The sequence below is a fragment of the Chenopodium album genome, chromosome 24 (assembly GCF_948465745.1).
Source record: "Chenopodium album chromosome 24, dcCheAlbu1.1, whole genome shotgun sequence".
In the NCBI taxonomy this organism is placed as follows: domain Eukaryota; kingdom Viridiplantae; phylum Streptophyta; class Magnoliopsida; order Caryophyllales; family Amaranthaceae; genus Chenopodium; species Chenopodium album.
The window spans coordinates 28317654-28339707 of NC_137857.1; the positions used below are offsets into that span (position 1 = coordinate 28317654).

At 35.0% G+C, this 22054-nt stretch overlaps 2 protein-coding genes across 3 annotated transcripts; one reads left to right on the plus strand and one right to left on the minus strand.

Annotated features, from left to right (window-relative positions):
* Positions 1-353: 353 nt before the first annotated feature.
* Positions 354-6185, minus strand: LOC145612014 (uncharacterized). The gene is made up of 6 exons (XM_081667393.1): positions 6036-6185; positions 3313-3595; positions 2454-2503; positions 2319-2371; positions 1028-1380; positions 354-776 (listed from the first exon to the last, which is right to left on the minus strand). The coding sequence occupies exons 2-6, from the start codon at positions 3552-3554 to the stop codon at positions 761-763; spliced, it is 714 nt and encodes a 237-aa protein (XP_081523519.1). The 5' UTR covers positions 3555-3595; positions 6036-6185; the 3' UTR covers positions 354-760.
* Positions 6186-8573: 2388 nt separating this feature from the next.
* LOC145611285 (carboxyl-terminal-processing peptidase 1, chloroplastic-like) lies at positions 8574-21909 on the plus strand. Of its 2 annotated transcripts, XM_081666598.1 has the most exons (13): positions 8575-9060; positions 9514-9633; positions 10193-10330; positions 11040-11144; positions 11245-11413; positions 13277-13353; positions 17689-17733; positions 19499-19579; positions 20722-20760; positions 20837-20899; positions 21029-21158; positions 21263-21350; positions 21450-21901. In XM_081666598.1, the coding sequence occupies exons 1-12, from the start codon at positions 8653-8655 to the stop codon at positions 21316-21318; spliced, it is 1431 nt and encodes a 476-aa protein (XP_081522724.1). In that variant the 5' UTR covers positions 8575-8652; the 3' UTR covers positions 21319-21350; positions 21450-21901. The 2 variants fall into 2 exon arrangements, with proteins under 2 accessions (XP_081522725.1, XP_081522724.1); XM_081666599.1 differs by lacking the exon at positions 17689-17733 and having other exon boundaries at positions 8574-9060; positions 21450-21909.
* Positions 21910-22054: the final 145 nt, after the last annotated feature.

Here is a 22054-nt window from a genome sequence, read left to right on the forward strand (position 1 = left end):
CCCTCACTGTCACCCCAAAACCACCGCTACTCATCCAAATACAACCCTTATCCACCTCAAATTTACGCCCACCCACCCCAAGTCAACATTACCACCCAAAACCACCTTTTTCCCACCTTGACGTCGTGCCCACCCCTCAAAATCGGCCCCTACACATAAACCACAACCCACTCAAAATCTACTGAAAACCCACCCGAGGGGAAAAAAATAATAATAAAAACCTTACCCACTCAAAACCACCAACATTCACCCAAAAACCTTAAACCTAAAAATTCGATGAAAGAAGCCTTGAAGTTGAATGAACGGTGGAGAGAAAAACTAAAGATGTTGCGTACATAATAACAATAGTAATGCACTAAAATTTCTACTCCAACTTGTAGCCAAAAAAAAAAAAATAAAAAAATAAAAAATAAAAATAAAAAAGAGATATAGTCTTTGGCTTGTGAAGTATCACAAAGGAGCCCCAAAGCTAGGTGGCCTCAATATCTGGGCCTCTTAAGCCCCCAAATTAACTAATCTACCATTTTTCAGCTTCCCACGGGGTATTAAGGAAGAACAGTTGTAACCTACACCAATTGAGGTGCCCAAAATTACAAGGATTATCAAGATGGTAAGAGTACATAAGTGTAAGGGGAAAATAAGGCCAGGGTAACCATTTGTTGATTAATTTTGGGTAAGCTTCTCTGTCCTGATTCCTGCAGAATGCATTTTAAGCTCTTACACAGTAGGATCCTTATGTTGATTCCTGTTACACTAGGACTCATAGTTGATTCCTGCTACAGGATATGAAAGAAAATTAAGACCAAGCATAACTATACTTTAATTGCACTAATAAATTTTTTGATTGATTTGATTATTCCACCATCAATATGTTAACAGGTGTAAAACACATACTGACAACTGCTTTGTACTTCCCGGCCGGGGGGGGGGGGGGGGTGCAGTGTTGGGTAACTCTCAGCATGATGACCAGGATGTGTGTTCAAAAAACTTGCAGCAAGAAACCAGCTTTTTAAAATGTTTAACTCACTTTTTATCAACTTCTTGAGACTCGCTCTTTTCGCTATCCAGTTGCTTCTGTGGCTGTTGTGATGCTGCCTCCTGGGTTATGGGATTGTTTTTGGCGGGAACATTGCTATCATCTGATCTACTACTAGGATCTACTCTCTCTTGATATTGATCTGCATTTTTGCTCTTTTCCTCACTTGGTCGTTTCTTTGTTTCCTCCACAATTTCCTTCAAAGTTTCCTCGAGTGCTTCTAGCCTCTCTTTAACCTTTAAAAGCTCTGGACTTGTAGACTCTGCTTCTTTTTCCTCTGCAGCAGCAGCTTCCATCTCTTTTGCCTTTTGTCCTTCCTCTGCTTTCTTTTTCAGTTCCAGCTCCTAACATGAAAATGGACCTACTTTGAGGAATTGAGCAAAAAAATAAGGATGAAAATTTCCATCATACTCTGAAAATATATCATTGACTAACTTATTCATCCCAGATCAACTTAACTGCCTACTTTAACTAAATTAAAAGCAAAATTACCATCACCAAGGCAAGTAGTAAGTATGCTTGTGCCAGATCATACAGTCTCTTACAACCCAGAGGTGACAGATAAATTCAATCTTACTTTATTGATCAAATGAGTAATGATTACAGTCCTCATCATATGGAAAACTCTAGCAATTGTATTTAAAAGCAATGATCTAAACTCTGAAGTGATATTCTTTGTACATTCAGAGAATATGATTTTTGATAGTTTGCCACAACAATGTCACAAGGAATTTGATGTTCACAAAACATGAAAGTAATATTCTAGGATAAATACATGAATAAGGGGGAAATCAAAATGAAAACAAGTGGAGTGTACAAGAGCTTCTTCAAGTGCCAAAATGGGCCTCCTCATGTAAATTCACATCCATCTCCCTTTTCCTACAGACCAATTGGATAAATTACCAGATTATCATCCTTTTGGAAGAGAGCTACACATGATGCACTTTGGTATTAAATAACGAGTCCAGACCAAGAAAAAAAAAAAAAAAAAAACAGAAGGCTGGGGTGGGGACAAGATAAAAGAAATGCCAACTAAGCATAGAAAGGTCTATATTCTGTAATGTTAGTCCCTCTATAGTTTCAGATGTATGTAGACTCATACAGTCATACTTACATTGCAGAGAGCTGATTTCTAAAATCCAAGATGTAATGTTGAAATACATTGACCATTAGTTTGAGAAGATAAGCATTATTGCCCTTGCAATGAAGGCCTTCCTCAAATAACACAAATGGAACAAAAAATAACAGTACAGATAAAGAAAGTATAAAAACAGTTCATTACCGCCTCCATTTTTCTTATATCATAACGAGCATATTGAGCCACGAGATAAACAGCTGAAACAGACAAAATTTTTGTAAAGATTGCAGTTTGAATTTGAACTGGATATAAAACACAGACAGTAGAATAGCACAGTACCCAGCGATGGCATGAGGGCAAAAAAGAGCTGCACCAGATGGAAATCAAGCCTGATCATGGAAAGTAATTAGTGAAATCTTTTAGCAACTTTTTATTTAATCTGAGACAGGAAGTGTAAACTCAACTTAAGTTGTTCAACTCAACACTGAACATGTTTCATGAAATTATAAGAACAAATGATTGTATACAAGGCAAGCAAATACAGTACTATCTATTTTGATAGATGCAAACTGCCAAGAGCATAGATTATATGCCCACCCTTATGGTAGGCAATGGAACGGGTCTGGGCTAAGGCCCAACTATCCAGGGTGCTCCCAACCCAGTAAGCAAGACACTTTGAGGGTGCATTTGATAGGGTTGAAGGAAGCAGAATGAAATAGTATCAAATGAAAGGGGGAAATGTTTATGATATTGACAACTATTGCTTTTATCAATTGTTAGGTAACTTAATAAAATGGGATGGAAACAAATGAAAGATTGAGTGTATCATGAATTGTTGCCACTGGCAGGGGAAGGCAACAAGGGGGTGAAATCAATTACCATCAAGTAAGGAAAACTTTCTCCATACTGTAAACAAACAACCTATGATGGAAATACTTTAGTAACTTTAGTAAATCCAGTTTCAACCCTAAATCTTCATACTAAATGCAACAGACTGTAGATTGTTACAGAGAGTGAAATAGCTAGCTAATCATACTGTAGTCATAATTATCCTTGAGAAATAGGTATGGCAACAACAATACATTTAAAACAAAGAATTGAAATTTAGAGCCACCACAGTATAACTAAGGTACCCAAAACACTAAAACAACAAAATGAGAGCAACAACAACAACAACAACAACAAAGGAAGAGATTACCCAAAATTCTTCTTCTTGGCAGGAGTGGAGAAAAGGATCTTAGCAGCCTTGGTAAAATTAAGGTTGTCTAAGTCTCTTAAATAATTAATGCTGCTGCTACCATCAGAGTCAGAAGGGGGGTGCTTCATTTTGTTGTTTAGAGGGGTGGAATTGCAAAATGGTCGTGTTGTTGTTGCATGCTGAAATTTAAAGAGACGAACTGAATGACAGACCCAACTGCTACTGCTTCTGCCGCCAAACATGTCTCCCTTAGTCCCTTATACGCCACTGTCACATTTACCCCCTATGTTTCCCAGAAAATAAATATATAAGAGAACTTTCAATAATAAGTATAATAATCTTCAAGGCAACTCAACAACACTAAATCTATAAAACAGCGCAAGGTTATTATATATATACAGAAAAGAAAATCCAACACCCAATTAAAAGAAATCAAAATTGAGACCCAAACACTGCTGTTACTCTGATTGAAAGTTTTGAAACCCAAACTTAATATAGCTAGAAATTTGAAAAAGACACACAAATATATGCTTATAATGTTCTGCTGAATATGAATACAATTGAAGCAAATTGGGAGGAGAGAAAATTAACAACTTTGAATCTGTAGGCAAGCAAATGAAAACCACCAATTGTCCCTCTCCCTCACTACCTCTCTCTTTCCATCTAGACCTGTTCAATGGGCCTGGTCATGGGCGGGCGGGTCAGTACTTAACGAGTCATGTTTGGGCTTAGTCGCGTTAAAATGTAGATGGGTTGGGTTGGGTCAAGATTCATTTGACCTGACCCGAACGGTTCTTTGAGTTTTGAATACCAAGATTAATGTTTGGCAAGAAAATTGAACAATTTTCTCTCTCTTCAGTTAGCTATCAGTGCACAATTTTCTATAACAATCCATTTCTTTGATCATTACTCACCTTCATTTTCTAGACACTCTTTGACCAATCCCCCCTTAATATATATCTCAACCTAAATCTCTAATTTTCGCATATCTACTACTAATCACAATTTTTGTAATCTAACAAATTAAACTTCAACCTTTGTTAAAAATTTAAAATTGATTGGAATTCTATTAATCGAGAACTATAATGCCATAATGGGAGTAGGGGTTGCGTAGGAATCATACTATCGTGTGATTGATTTAAGAAACACTTCGTATACGGAGTAAATTCGTATGCTATCACAAACTAGCTATGGTATGTTAATGATAATTTTTATAAGTGTGACATTAAAATCGAGACATGAGCCCAATATACTAGATTTTGTAAAAAAAATTTAAACTATCAATCTTAGCAACCTTACAAGATGGTGGATAAATGACAAGATCTTATGTGAGAAGAAGATGGACGTATGAGAGAAGGGTGTTGAAGGCAGTGATAGAAGTGATTTTTTTTTATTTTTTATTTTTTTAATTTTCAACATGTTAACCCTTATAAGGCAGGCTTGTTAAGAACCCATGATTGGGTGACCCGCTTAAGGCTTGCCCCCTTTATTTATTGGATGGGCCTGAACTATTTTATGGTTGGGCCGGTCAGGGCTTTAAATGGGGACATAACCCATTGTAAAGGTCTATTTCCATCTAAGTACTCTGGGAAACACTACAAGAAAAGACTTTTTAGCAACTGACATAATTAGAAAAATACTCATAACATACCTATGCACAATACTATGCAGCTTTTGGATGATATAGCAAAGTTTATGGACCATTAATTATTTCAGCTCAACAAACAATTAGGAATTTTAGGCTCAAACTATCTACTGTCTATGACTCTATGCTCATATCACATGTATAGATATATCAAAACTTTGAGCATCTTAATTTTGCACATACATAACATAGAAATTGTCAGCACTACAAATAAACGACCAACAAACAAAAGAACAGAAAGCTCACCTCCTTGTAGGCTTCAAGAGGATGTGATAACCTAAAGAATGACATTCATGCGTTAGTAAAGTTCAATCACAAGCAGGTCAAGCACAAGCAAGCCCGTCCCTTAGGGGCGGCCACCTTGAGTAAGGAATAAAAGGTCCAATATCATACTTCCATCTTAGCATAAAAGGGTTCTGCAACACATTAGCAACCTTGATTCAATTATCAAATTAGGCTCCAAAAATCACATGATTTGCGATAGAAAAGGTCCGATATCATAGTCCCATTGTAGCATTCAAGGGTTCTACTTCTACAGCACATAAGCAACCAAACTTGATTTGACTATCAAATTAGGCTCGAAAATTCACATGAGTTGAGATGAAAAAGGTCCAATACCAACATTCTATCAATAAAGGGTTCTGCAACACATTAGCAACAAAACTTGATTTAATTATCAAATTACGCTTGAAAAATCACATGATTTGCGATAGAAAAGGTCCAATATCATGGTCCCATTGCAGCATTAAAAGGTTCTTCCACACATTAGCAACCAAACTTGATTCAATTATCAAATCAGGCTCGAAAATTCACATAGAAAAGGTCCAATTTCACAGTTCCATCCTAAGATTCCTAACATTTAAAGGCAAATTTTATTCAATCATCAAATAAGGTTGGAAAATCACATAAATTTCTTCTCCAGCAACAAAATCGCTGGTTATGATATTTGATAACCTTAGTTATAACCAATAATTCAATAATCAAACCCTAAATTGAGAATACTGGCAATAAAATCAACGATAAAACCTAGATAGAGAAATGACATTTGACATACACAAAAAAAAAAAAACCAGTTTACCTTAGGAGCTGCTTCAATGGAGGTCTAGAGATTTCAATGGAGAGCGTGGATTGCGCTTCAATGGGAATCCGGGAAAGAGAGCGGGAAACTGACAGGTTCGTTTATCAGTTTTGGACTACTCTGTAATTTTGTACTCCGTATTTATTTTTTGTTTTGACGCAATTCTATTTTTTTTTTTGGAGGGAAGTTTTGACGCAATTCTAAATACACTAACCAATACTCTTTTTTTTTTTAAAGGAAAAATTACCCGGAATAATCCACTTTTGACCCGTCCGTCCAAAATAATCCTACCTGTGGATTAATTTTAAATAATCCGACCTTCATACCAGATCCACTCTAAATGGTCCCGAGTGACTAGTAACCGGTTGAAAAGGTAATTTTTTTTCAATATTTAATTTACACATGCCACAACTTGATTTGTCCAAAATTAAAAAAATAAATAAATAAAATCAAAGTTTCAGCCACCACCATCCCCGCCACCACCCAAACCCAGAACCACCACTGCCACGAAAACAGACCCTAGCCAACCCAGGAACCATCGCCACGGCGCCACTAAACTAGACCCGAAACCAGATCCTAGAACCACCGCCACTAAACAAGACCCCAGCCAAGCCAACCCCAAAACCCCCTTCGAAAATTCAAAAACCCAACAAACTAGAACCAATGAAACTAGTTGGGGAGGTCGGCGTCGCCAGAATCTACGCCAAGGGAGGACGACGTGTTTAGGATGGGGGACAGGGAAGGTCAGCGTGGCTTGTTAAGGGACGGGGACGGAGAGGGGGTTGAGATCGGGATAAGAAAGGGGTTTTCTACGGTAGGGGGATGCCGCTTGAGGGAGGGAGGGAGTTAGTGGTTCAGGGGAGGGGGAGGCCGTGACGCTGGCGCTGACATCGGTGCTATGGTTGGGGGTTGGGTGGCTGGAGCTGCGGGAAGGAACAGGCTCAGGCAGCTGTTGGTGATGGGTTGTTTTCATTTTTTTTCTTTTAAAAAAACCCTTTTTTTTGTAATAATTTTATTATTTTTTTATGTTTTTGACCAATCACAAGCCGCCACGTGTTAGGTAACTTGTTATAACAGGTTACATTACCGGTTGGAACCATTTAGAGCGGATCGGATATAAAGGTCGGATTATTTAAAAATGATCCAAAGGTGGGATTATTTTGGGCGGACGACCCAAAGATGAGATTAATTCGGGCAATTTTTCCTTTTTTTAAACCAAGTTTGCATCTCACAAGTCACATCCCAGAGGTTGATCAAACCCACTAAAGGCACTTTTGGGTGGGGGTTTCGGGTTTCCTTATCCTTCTCCTTACCAAAAAAATACTCCATCTTTTTTACTCCGTATTTAACTACCCTAATTTGACGAGAGGTGGTTATATACACCTGGATGCATGATACATTTATGGGCATTTTGTTTTCAATTTGATGATTGTTTTTCATTTAATCATCAAATGAATAGCAAAAACTAACTTTTAATTGTTTTTTTTTTTAAAAAAAAAACTAACTTTTGGTTAATTTGGTGCACGGTACACCTGGGTGTATAAAACTTTTCACAATTTGAGTTCGACACTATTCACATACATCACACTTGTCTCAAACTTTTTATTAACTGCTCCAATTTGACTTTAGCACTATTCACATGCACCACACTTGTTAGAATTATCTCAAAGCATAGTTTTCAAACATCAAATTATTTTTGTATTTTTTTATTATTATAATTTGTACTAATGGATATTTGGATAATAATGAAAGATATCATTACTCAAAGTTGTGCATTGATAAGTGTGTCGATCAAAGCGAGACACTTAAATTAAAACAGAGGGAGTGTTACGTGAGGAAGTTAGTGGAAAACTCACCGTTCAAGCATCACCAACTATATTTGCTTGCTGATTAGTTAGGAACGTTCATGGTCTGTTGTACATGTTAAACCGTACCATTATTTATTTATTTATTTTTGTTTTTTTTAACAATAATACTATGGGGGTTGGCAATTGGCTTTTTGCTTAGCTTTTGACTTTTTAGTTTGGTCAAATAGCCAAAAATTATGTTTGGTAGTTGGCTTTTTTACTGGCTTTTAAGCTGGGTTTTCCGCCAAAAGCTAATAGGAGTAGCTTTTTCTGCTGACTTTAGGCTTGTTGGCCCACTTTATCACTAATAAACAGCTAACAACCATAAATAATTTTACCAAAGCTAATCCATACGACTAATACTTTCAGTTAGTCAAACAAGCCAACAGCCAACCGCCGATTGCCAATCAACCCCTATATATTGAAAATCTTCACAAACCAAAGCATAATTCTGAAACCCTAAACCAAACTAAACTGTTAATAACCGGTTGATTTGCGATTTGGTGTGGTTACACTAAATTTTGAACACCTCCAGATACAGTTTGTTGACCCGAATATGACCAGAAAGGACTCAACCTATACCCGACCCAAACGACCCAATTGCCAAATCTAGTCTCGACTCTCGAGTATCTCTTAGGGAACGAATGTACTCCGTAGCAACAAAATCTGAAAATCCTCAAAATAAGGCCAAACCGCGCTCCTAATCTCTGGAAGATGAGAAATACTGAAATAGAGAATGAGAGACGCAAAACAATAGAGAAAGTAATAGGATGAACCTCTATTCTCTCACTTCACCAAACCCCTGCAACACCACCATTTACATTACCATCAAAAATGGCGGACAACCCAAAAACTACACCACCAACCATCCTCAATTTTCACTCAATTGGCCCAAAATTCCTTCAATTGGAGCCGCCATAACAGGGGCTGCACTCTCCTTCACCCTCTTACTATCTCCTCCTCTTTCAATTGCTGCTGATTCTCCTCTTTTCGATCAATCATTGTCGTTGTCGGATGATTTGTATTGTCGCGAAGATGAGGGAGAATTTGGGGATGAAATGGAGTTATCGGCGCCGAAATTGAAGACGAATGATGGTATTGTGGAGGAAGCTTGGGAGATTGTTAATGAGAGTTTTCTTGATACTGGTCGTAGTCGTTGGTCTCCGGAGTCTTGGCTTGTAATACCTTATTCTCTCTCTAATTCGATTATGATTATGATTATTGATTTCTATTGGCTTTATTCATAATTTGATGAAATAATTGCATGAATTTTCATTTATATAGTGAATTTGTTATAAATTGAGTTGAGATTATGATTACTGATTTCTAATAGTTTTATTCACATTTTGATGAAATAGTTGCTCGTTTATTCAATTATTGAGTGAACATTTGTTGTTATAAATTGAGTTGAGAATCTAGCTAGATTGTGCTATTAATCTATGAATACATTGCAGCGATGTACTCATAGGATAATAACTAGGAGCTTCGATGATACTAATGGTTGTTTGATCCTTCATGTTTAGACTTGGGAGTATACTTTGGCTAGCAAACTTTGTAATCGTATTTGTTAGTATCGTTCCCTCCTAATAGCTGTACATGCTCTCTCAAGCATATTTATTGTTTGCGTGCAGCGCAAGAAGGAAGACATATTGAGCACTTCTATTAAGACTAGATCAAAGGCTCATAATGTTGTTCAAAAAATGCTGGCAAGCTTGGGAGATCCTTATACGCGTTTTTTGTCACCAGAAGAGGTAGTCACTAATCAAATTATTGTATGTTTATATGTTATTCCACTAAAAAAATTGCTACGATTGGTTATTCTTGTAGCACTTTTTAATATGCACGTTTTATCGATAGAACAATAAAGTAGAATAATGGAAATAGGCTCTTCCAGAAGACATAGATTTACTATCTATTTGGTGTCTGATGTTCAGTTAACTGTTCTGATGATATTGATTGTTGTGTTTGCAACTCTTAGCACCTAGCAGTAATTGGTGTGCTAGTTACATTTCAGAGCTTTAATGTTCAAGTGTACTTGATTTTGTAGGTTTTTCTTGCAATACATAGTATTGTTTTCTTCATTGCCATATGTCCTGCTATCCATTCCCTTTGAATACGTATTATACTTACCACCTTGATTACATGACCAACATTTCCAAATATTGTAATCAGTGTTAGTTGCACTACTACATGAATTTTTAGATTACAGTTGGGTTTACGGTGTATAGTTCTAGTGGATTAATCATAGGTCTTAACTCACGCCTGCTGTAGTTTATGTTTCATGGCATGTGAACCGTTGATGAATGAAAGTTCTCGAAGATGGCAAGATATGACATGACTGGCATTGGGCTAAATCTCAGGGAGATTCCTGCTAGCAATGGAAGTTTCAAATTGAAGGTGCTTGGACTCGTATTGGATGGGCCTGCTCAAACTGCTGGAATTAGACAGGTGACTAGAACTAGAGTGCTATCATTTATAGGATTTTATGGTACTTATATCTTTATCTATTTGGTTATAATGTTGCTCTGCAGGCTTTAGAGTTTAGAGTATGAAATAGAGTATTGCCATAAAGTATTGGCTGAGTAACATTTCTATTGTGCGTCAATAATCAATTGGTGCTCTAGCCATTAGGTGATTTGAGAGTTACTTGGAATTGGAGCAGATTAACTTGTTTTGTGTCAATAATCACGAGGTACAAAGGGCTTGTGGGTTGGGGGTGAACTTCCAGTCCAAAGGATTTTTGCAGTGAGGGAGGGGGGGGGGGGGGATATTCTGTTCTCATTGGCATAAGCTTTTGGCCAAGTTAGCTCTTTGATCATTTCTTTTATGAGTTTTAGGACCAAATCAGTTTGATCTACAACTTTTTCTTGCTAATTCTTTTTTAAGTATTAGATGGAGTACAAGTTTAAAACACTGAAAAATATGTAACATTGAACCAGGCATGAAAAAGAGGAAGAACTACCTTCTGTACATGAAATCGTGATGGTTTCTTCTGAAGTTGTAAAGTAGCTTTATAGTTCATAAAGCCTTGTCACTGTTTTAATTTCTTATTAACTTTTAGGCGTTTTACTAAACACTCCCACCTTTCGATTAACTATGCATTATCCCATCTTTCTTCACCTTCTTTTAACATTATTTCCCACTGTCTTTTATATAGGGTGATGAAATCTTATCTGTTGACGGGGAGGATGTGAGAGGCAAATCAGCTTTTGAGGTATCATCAAAGTTGCAAGGTCCTAGTGAAACTTTTGTAACAGTTGAGGTGATATTTCTGTGTTAACCCTGTAAATGCTATGTCTCAATTTTTTCAGTATCTGCATCGTCTTTTATCGGACCTAATGAATAATGAAAATCAAATTTAGGTCAAGCATGGAAATTGTGGTCCAGTTCAGTCCGTCAAAGTTCAGAGGCAGATGGTTGCTAGACCTCCAGTGTTCTACCGATTAGAGAAAATTGACAATGGTGCAACCTCTGTTGGATATGTGCGACTAAAGGAGTTTAATGCACTGGCCAGAAAAGATATAGTGACAGGTAATTATTAATAGTTAATTGTGATAGATGGAAGAGGTTTTAGATAATAATAAAATTAAGTTTCAATCCAGTATAAATGTTGCCATATACCTGTATGCATGTTTGGCTTACCTTTGGCTAGTAAAGGCCACAAACATTTGTCTCCGTGAGCCCTTTAGAAAATGTTTGTTTTGAAAGAAACAGTGATCATTTTAATCTCTCTCTCTCCTTTAATCCTTTTTTTTTTCTTTTTTTTTTTTTTTTTTTTTTTTGGGGTGTGGTGTGGGTGGGGTGGGGTGTGGTGGGGTGGGGGAAGGGTGTTAGTTATGTAACCTAGTAGGCTTGTAGTAATTAGCCTAACAGAAATGGTACATCAGCTAGTACGTAGCACCAGACCAGCTAGTAATTTTTTGTTTATAGTATTTTAAAAAACATTAGAAAACTACCTTTTGTACCCCTCTATGTTCCAAAATGATTGCAACACTTCTCTTTCTAAGCAATTTCATAGTAATTGTAACATTACTTTATTTGGCTAATGGGTTCTCTTTAATTCTCTCCAAATCACCTTGGTTCCTCCTTTTATCCCTTGCCTTATACACGGGTTTCTTAAAACTTGTGCCTCTTCCCATATTTTCTGCACATTCACTGTAGGAAACACTTAGGCTGTCAAAACTCAATTACTCCCCCAAATTATGTTGCTATGGATTTAGTTACTCCTCCAAAATCTGACAGGACCGGTTATAGACTAGGTTAAAGTATAATGCAACACTTTCCTAGAACAATTGTTTTTTTTTTAAAATGCAATAATTCCTCAATTGGAACAATACTACTTATTTTATTTTTATTTTTTATTTTTATATTTTTCATTTCTCTTCTCTCACATCTCTTATTTTTAATTACTATAAACCCATTATCCTTTTTTTTTTTTTTTTTTTTTTTTTCGCGTTATTTTTTATTCCCTAATTAACCCCACTTACATATATGTTAACAAATTCAAATTCGATCAGTTAAACTCCGTATCAGTCAAAGTGATAAATTGAAAATATATGATGAAAAATGGAGGGAGTATATTCTTCACATATTAAAGGTTTTTTTCAAACATTCTAGAGGTTTTAATTTAATGTATGATATTACGCAAAAAACTGATTCAGTACAAGATTAGTTTTTAAGGGGTTTTGGATCAAACTAGATCAATGACCGAAAAATTAAAATTTTCGACCCGAATACTTCCTTTGGTCCAGTCTTCTGAGACTAGTCCAGTTCGGTTTTTGAACACCCTTGGGCTAAACTATGGCAATTTTTATTGTCATTGTCGTGTTTGTTGAAAGCTTAACAAGAATATTTTCCCTATTGAATTTCCAGAAGCTTTATCTTAAGACCTTTAGATACATATGTTTTATTTTGCAAGAGCTTTATATGCTATCCCAACTCACATGTGATTGCATTTTCTCCAACATAATTATCTCTTAATGCTTAGGGTATTTATATTAGGAAGCTGTTAACTTGAATTGCTTACATAGTTTCCTCAATTCTTTTCAAATTGCAACATAAGGAGGCACACAAGTTAAGGAACCTATGAGATGAGTAGAGAGATAAGCAATGGGGCAATGTAAAGAGGAGACTAGGAGAGAGATAAACAATGGGATCCATGTGATGAGGAGAGAGATAGATTGAACTCATAGACAAAAAGTAATGTTCAATTATTTTTTTACTTCCTTAAAAGGAAAGTGTTGCAATAGAAAAGAACTGAGGAAGTACATGTTTGTGTTAGTATAGGCAGATTTTTTAACTATTAAACATGAAACATACATGCTCCAACTTTTAGTTTTTTATTTTTATTTTTAATTGTTTGAGGTATCACAACTCAAATATAATCTTGCACAGCAATGAAGCGCCTCCAAGACCTAGGTGCCTCATGTTTTGTTCTGGATCTAAGAGACAATTTTGGTGGCCTAGTACAGGTATATGCCACATCAATGTTCATGCCTTACGTGCCTTGATGTTAATGTTCATGTGTATCTGCAAACATTTCAATTAGCAATTTCGGATTTGTTTGTGTCTTGAACCTGATTTGCTTTAGTAAGATGAATTTCATGACTAGTTAAACTTAGTTTCCCTGAACTTTTCCTTCAGGGGATTACATGACGTAAGATATTTTCTCAGTGACTCCTAATGTTGAAACTCAATGTAGGATTGTTGGGTGAGATTGCCTTCATTGGCTCTTTTCTATGGGAGTAATTTTATAGAGTCTAGGTTCACATAGGAAACATGCTAGGAAATTGAACCAAGTTTCTTGCAAGATATGTATATTTCCTTGAACTATTTGTTCTTAATTTTTGTAATTTCGATTATTTTTGGTAGATTTGACCAAAAAGGAAAGGTCTTGTATCAAGAGCAAAGCTTATCTATTCATGGCACACTCATGCGTTGCTTTGATACTTATCACATATCCCATGCGTGACAAGTGACAACCAGCAGAATTGGTTTCTTGGAGAAAGTTTTATTGTAATGCTACTTAAACAGACTATTAGTAAATAGTGATACTGTTACTGACTGGAGCTGCTAGGCAGCATGGTGCAAAAATAGTGCTACTTTGTTTTGTACTGTAAAGGATTTGAATGTTCCAACCTTGAAACGCCCCACATTATATGTTACATACTGTGTTTCACTCAAAAGTTTCTTGCTATTCAAAGATATATTGATAGATTCCGCACATCTCCCCAATGATGGCTCTCAGCCTTTTATAGTCTACTTTAACTACAAGAACTACTCTTAGCTGTGAACAATCGCGACACGGTTTGCAATCAACAATACATTTCTGTTCCTGCGATCTCGACCATAATTGTATATCAAACCATGCTAGGTAGTTAACACTTCTTAAGTCTTTTAGCAATTTTAAGTGTCAAATCCCCTCCTCCCAGGTCCAGCCCTTATACCTATCATAGCTTGGAATATCTTGTAAACAAAATCAAGATTATTGGAGATCATTGATAATTGTCATCATTTTAAGTAGGTGATATTTTGGAGTAGAGCTATATATGGGATTTGTAAACAAGATCTCTTCTTAAGGGTGGCTGGTGGAAACCTGTTGGAACTGTGAAGGGCCTCTAACTAGGCCATGATTGAGATGAGGGTTTATGTAAGTGGCAACACCCCTTGAATTGCAATATAGTGTTTTTTTTATTTATTTTTTATTTATGTTTTTATTTTTTTATTTTTATAGAACCTTGTTTGCGAAGGTGATAGACTGATCAATTACTAAACTATATAATTAAAGAATGTAATTGAATTGGCTCACTGCAAACTACGTCATAGTATGTGCAAACAAGAACCTGATACTCCAGTGCTCTATAACTACCGGGGACTTATTTGTTAGGCCAAGTAATGAATAAAAGCTAACCATTATATTCTAATTTATATTTAATTAAATTCATTTTTTCAATTTAATTTATTTCAATGTGGAAAAATGTGAATTTTGAGTCTTTTTCTATGTTTTCCGAACTTGAAAAAATATCTCACATAACCCGAATATGAAGTCTAGGTCGGATCCTTTATTTGTCACTTAAACTTGTTTGGATCCTCTGATTTCATCAATGGTTTACCTTATGACATTTTTACTCTCAAATAGTGAGCAATTGCACAATTTGCATGTCATCGAGCTTAACATTAATAATAACTGGATAAGAGAGGGAGGGAGTTCTAGCTTAACCTTGGTAGGCATAGTATTCTCCTCAAATTCATCCCGTTCAAGACCTCCTCAACAAAATTTTCAACTGGTGAGGCACATGCCTTTTCTGGTAGCCATTTGTACCCCTTAGTCCTTGGTCTCCTAAGCCTCTTCATGTGCAATCCGGCCAATCCCCATTTAAACTGCTTATGTGAATCATGAGGATTCTCGACAACTTTTTGTTGTATCACCTCCTCTAAATAGTTTCTCCCATAGGTTTTCCAATGGAATTTCAAAGTGAATACTCCATCTCTTCATCACCGCTTTGAATTTGATTTTCTCATTCTTCATGTCAATTGTGGTTCCATGAGCGGCTAAAAATGGTCTCCCAAGAATGATGGGAACTTGTGCATCTTCTTCCATTTTCACAACCACCAAATAACATGGGATGAATAATTTTTGGGAGAGGAACATCTTTAAGTATACCGAGAGGAAATTTACTATTTGGTCCACCGATTTTAGGGACATGTGTAGGGGCTTTAGTTCATATAAATCACATGGGCCTTAGTCATCTTATCCTTGGTTACAAGCATTAGCCTCGCTTTAAAGATCAATAGGAATTAGATTATTTGAACCTGTTCGTTGAGTGTGTATGCAACAAAGAAACTGAAAACAAAGGATCAAATAACAAGGAGTAATAGCCGAAACAACTAGCTAATATAAATTTTAATTAGAATAAATCACAAATAACTTATTTAAATATCAATAGTTTTTGTCAATGATGCCAAAATTTGAGAGGTGTGTCATGTACCTATCTAATATAACTTAGGTCATTCATTGGGGAATTTAAAGAAATGTATCATGCATTGATCATATTAGGGTTTTACTTAACCCTCGATTGGGTGACTACAAAAACATATTTGTGAAATCAAAAGCAAGGTCTACTGTGGAAAACATGATTAACTATGGAATTAAATAATAAAAGATAGAAATAATATAAATACATATTAGGGGTGGCAATTTAGGTCAACGGGTCGGATTTGAGTCAGATTTTGAGTCTTTTTCGGGTTGTGCTTTAAATCTATTAAAAACAGTGTAAAACTTAATATTATTACAAAATATGATATTTGGGTCAAATTGTATTGAATTCGGGTTGGTCGGATCGTTCTCTCAGTGACTTTGGGCCGGGTCTGGGATTGCCAGCCCTGATACAGATGCTACGAAATCCAGATATTATTATTGAAGAACAAAGCTTCAGACTTGAAATGAGGATTTAAAGTAGTATTAGTGAGAAACTAGGATTTTTAAACTAAGAGAAGTGAGAAACTAGGATTTTTAAACTAAGAGAAATTGTAAAATTATGTGTAAATGTCTCTTATTTGGGCTTTACAGGAGGTTTTAATAGTCTAATGCTAAAATTTTTGGAAAAATAAGGAAAATTGTCATCCTGAAACTTTTCTCATCTAATGCTTAAAAACTTCTTGAAAAAATCTACTGTGGTGAGGAATATAGCATTGCCTTGATCAGCCTGGGGAAACCTGCCTGATCAAGCATGCAGAATTACAAAAGTAGTACTGCATGGATTGGCCTTTAAACTTGCCTACCTCATTGGGCAACTTTGCCTAGTTGGGTAGACCAAGAAATATTCTATCTGTCCTATTCAACTTCTCGTGGCAATCTTCAGTTGTAAAAAACAACAAAAAAGCCTCTCAATCCTACAAAACTTAAGTAAAAGTTCAAGGCACACTAAAGAAGAATTTGTTAGTGAATAATGGTTACGAAGAGCTCAAATATGCAAGTGAATAGCCAAGAAATGGGAAAAAGTATATAGCATAAAATGAACACATCAACACCCACTGTCCATCTTTGTGGTCTTGATTTAAATCTTGCTGGTATTGCATGCTGTATGCTTGTTTTGATGCCCTTTGACGTTAAAGTGTTGAATTATCCTGCTGCTTTTGAGTGAAAAAATTGTAGGGCCTCTAGCCTGCTATCTTCTTTTTATTGTTGAAATCTGTTTCATGATTCTTACTTTTTATTTGCCTAGTGCCTACTTCCCTGTTATTGTTTGCTTTGAGCTCAATTATTTAACTGAAGTTGTTAGGACCCTAGAAGTTAGGGATCTGCTGCTGTTGAAATATTTTTATCTCTCAACCACAGCTTACTGGACACTTAAAGATCTCCGAAACACATTTATTTGCTTGAAAATTGACATGATAGTGTTCCTTTTAGTACACTCGTAAGCATTCATATATATATATATATATATATATATATATGTATATATATATATATGTATATATATATATATATATGTATATATATATATATATATGTATATATATGTATATATGTATATATATGTATACATGTATATATATATATATATTATATATATATATACATGTATGTATATATATATATATGTATGTATATATATATATATATGTATGTATATATATATATATATATATATATATATATATATATATATATATGTATGTGTGTATATATATATATATATATATATATATATGTATGTATATATATATTTCTTGTCATTTAAAACATGGATATAATCTTTTTATGTAGTGAATTATATGTGTTTTTTTTTTTTGGTTTTGGGCAGGCTGGGATAGAAATCGCAAAGCTGTTTCTGAATGAGGGGGATACGGTATGGTATTGCTATCATATAAGCTTGCCTAATGCACTTTTGTCCTATTTGTTCATCTTCTTCTCCCCTTTCTTTTGTTTGTCCCACTTACTCCCAATTGTTTTTCTTGTGTAAGCATGATCTTAAGAATTTAGACATTGATCTACATAAATTACCATCTCAACAAGTAGTATGTTAAAATATCCTATAATAATATTGAGACATTAATCTTAGTCTGCTTTTTCTTTTTTTCTGAAAAAAAATTCAAATATCATTAAATGACAAGGAATGAAAGAAAAGAGATTTTATGTGATGAGAAATGAAAAGCATAACCTCCCATGAATGAACAAATTACCCCACCCCTCAAAAGAAAAAATAGATAACTTTTATAAGTATGTGCAATAGAGTAATCCTGTGCACTGAGAATGAGAATAGGAGCTATGCAGATTCAAGTGAGAATTAGAACTGCACAGATCCAAGTGCTAATTAGTTTCATTATTTCAATGACAATTAACACGCACCTTAATTAAAAGCCTTCTTGGATACAGCTGATTGATGTTATGAGATAATACAGTCCATTTAGCAACTAACCTTAGTTTGAAGTCTTGGAACTTTTATTTTTTTTAAGCACAGTTGCAATTGGAACGCTGTGATGGGCCCGGAACTTTGCAGAGAAGACACTATTCCATTTAGGATATGAACATATTTTCCTTACCAGAGGAAAAAACTGAAAAATAGGGTGACTGCATGAGGAAAATGAAGAGATGCACAAATAAAATGATAATCAAGCAACTAGTTTTTGAATCATAACACCTTAAAGTGCAGTTCATATTGTAACAAAAGTGTGTAAGTCGTCAAGAAATTTATGAAATTGATGGTCATATGTAAAATGTATTGTATAATCCAGTTGTGTGTTTATGAATAGCCATATACACATATGTTTTGGAGTGGAATGGGGAGAGACAAATGCCAATTAATTGTTTTCTGAAGTCATAGAAAATCAGCAAATTGATTGTTTTTTTTTTTTAAAAAAAAAAAAAATGAAACATGCTGTCTGTAATACTAGTACAACGATTAAATGGAGAGTTTTTAAGATACAAAGTGGATGGATTATAAAGGGGAAAAAGGTGTTATATATTAGCGGTCTTGAAGACTGTCATAGTTCTGCTGAAAGTGATTATGTTTGCCAAGGAGATTTAGACTTGAGTCAACGGCTTGCTTTTCAATTGAAATATCTGTAACACCTTAGTCATTTTACTTTAATTGGTGTTTAAAGTTAACATGACCTATTTGTAGGTGAAGGAATCTAATTTGAGCAATGGCTTGCTTGCTTACCCTGATTATGCGATCCACAAACCATCTCAAAAAGTAAAACTCAGCCCAACACAATGTCTTGAGTCAGTTTTGGGCATGAATTCTGTCCTTGGTTCGATGACCTATATTGGGCCCTTACATCTAATATCTTATCAAAGTTAGATAACTAATTAAAATAGCAAGTCTTCAATATTATGATTTCAGGACACTTATTGGTAGTTGGTTTATTATACTTCTCAGCCCTGCTCACATTAAAAGGCAAAAGTTGCTTCCAGTTGAGATTTTCAGGGAATTGGTTTTGTTTATTTAGTTTTCTTCTTTATGCCTTGTTTTGTTGAGTGAACATAACTCTGGTACTGTTGACCTTAAATGAAAATTCAGACAATATTATGCTCAAATTTCAGGTCCTTTTGACAGGTCTGTGAACAAGTGAACAACCATTTATATGTTTTCTCAATTGTCCTACCATCAGGTGATTTATGCAGCTGGAAGGGATATGTCTCAGAATGCCTTTGTGGCAGAGTCTCCACCATTAGTCACAGCACCTGTCATGGTATGATTTATCAACTAAAATGTATTTACATGGAATAATATATATATATATTTTTTTAATGATAGTACTTCTATTAGAAATCTGTACATAGTTATTGTTATGCTGCTGAACTTTGTGCCCACTCAAAAGCTGCTGATCTCTGCAGCATCTTTTATGGCTTTGCAAATAATTTATGAATGTTTACTTGTACACTATAAAATAATAGAAGGGAAACAGAAGCATAGAGGAACAAAAAAGTTTTAGAGTTAATTTGGCTAGGACTTAACAATCCTAGTATAAGAGTTGGCATAAGACTAGAATAGACCCGGTCTACAATAACTTATTGTAGACCCAACCTTCTAGTATACCATACGAATGTGATTATATCATACGAAATGTGATTATATTACTACAAAAGTGATTATATCATTCTGAAACTGTTATGTAAATGTATCACTCAAAAAGTGAATTTATCATTATAAAAAGTATCAAATAGTAAATTACATCATTCAAAAGATGATTTTTAAATTTTATCATCCTATAGATAATTATATAATCTCATATTAATGAGATTATATAATTCAAAATATGACTCACAAAAAGATAATTATATCATCTAAAAAAGTGATTATATCATCCAGAATGTGATTATATTATTTGAAAGTGTCAATTTTTGGGTCTACAATAATTTATTGTAGACCGGGTCCATACAAGACCAATTGATCGTTGTTTTTGTTGACACTTATGCCCTGTTATCTTCACCTGATTGTTGAATTGAAAAAAATTTCTGATTAAACTGATTTTTATAGATTCACTGTTGCAATTTTTTGTATGGAGTTGCTGATTCTTAGTGAACAAAACTGATTTATATTGAATTTTATTAAATACTCCGTATTGTTTTATTAAGATGAAGCCTTAATAATAATAAGTGAGAAAGTTAGAAGTTGGTTTTAAAAAAATTCTTGATTCAACTTTTTTTAATTGAGGGCAGATTTCTGACAAGTTGTCTCGTGAATCAAGGCAATCTTTTGTGTTAAAAACTTCCTGCCTCTAAGCAACCTCAAATTATTTTGATTAGCTGTTTAGATTAGCTTAAAATGGAAGAAACTTATGGAAAAGTTTACATACTTATCTCCTGTTTTTCGGTTTACTGCAATATGCAGGTTTTGGTGAACCATAATACTGCAAGTGCTAGTGAAATAGTAAGCCCCTCATTGCTAGTACATCTGATAAATGACAATTATCTGCTGCAGTTGCTTAACTCTTGCATTCGCACAGGTGGCATCTGCTCTTCATGATAATTGCAAAGCTGTTCTGGTGGGAGAAAAAACCTATGGCAAGGTTTGAATTCCTATTTCTTTGTTTTCCTCTGCTGTAATCTCTTTTTACTTTTTCCTTGCCGGCTTTGTTATATAACATGGCTAGTCTTCCATCGATGGATTTTACAAGATTAAACAATATCATGGGCAGGGTCTCATTCAATCAGTTTTTGAGCTTCATGATGGATCTGGCGTGGTTGTCACGGTAGGGAAGTATGTAACACCTCGCCACTTGGATATCAATGGCAATGGAATTGAGCCTGACTTCTCTAACATCCCACGTGAGATTTTATTTCATTATTTGTTTTTGGTCTTTTTTAAATTATCATTTTTGGTATATCTTGCCTTAAAGTGAAGCTTCTCACTCTGGTCTTGGTAAGTTCAGGATGGAGTGATGTGACAAAATCTCTTTCTACTTGCAATCGGTTGATACAGGGATGATTGAAGCCAGCCATTCTTGTTTGTTGTAACTTGTAAGCATTTCTATCTACATAGTATTTGTGATATTGTAATCCTCGATTGAAATTGTTTTGCCAGTCTGCTTATGTAACTGGTCATTGTTTTGTACTCAGGGACTTTTCATGTAGCCATGAAGTTCTGCTGATTTTACTGCTTCCTGTTTTGATTTTCTTACGACAAATCTGGTGTTGGATATGATTCACTGAAGCAAATTTATTTTATCTTATGGAGGTAACATAAGTAACGTGAGTTAGGATCCCCTCATTTTAAGTTCAGCTTGAGCTTGGCAGAGTCGATTGAAAGTGCTCCACTTGCATTTTTGTTTCTACTTGTAATTAATGTATGTATATTCACCAAAACAATCTTTTACGCGAATTGCTACTCAAATGAACCTCTTTTATAGAAAGATTTGATAGCAGGTAGTTTGACTGCAATTAGATCTGTAACTCGCCTAATCATTCTGTTTATCACCTCCCCATTTTTTTCTATAAACAAATCGTTTAAAGTCAGGCATGTACTTACAAAGCAATCATTCGGGATGCACTTTATTTAGGCTCCCCATCTATTGTAGATGGCGTTTGTATGATTTGTAAAGCTTAGTCGTTAAGACCAACATATTTACCTCAAATCAAATACCTCTATATGATGCTTCAAAAAAAAAAAAAAAAAAAAAAAAAAAACCTCTATAACAAAAACCTGTAATAATATGCATCAGTTT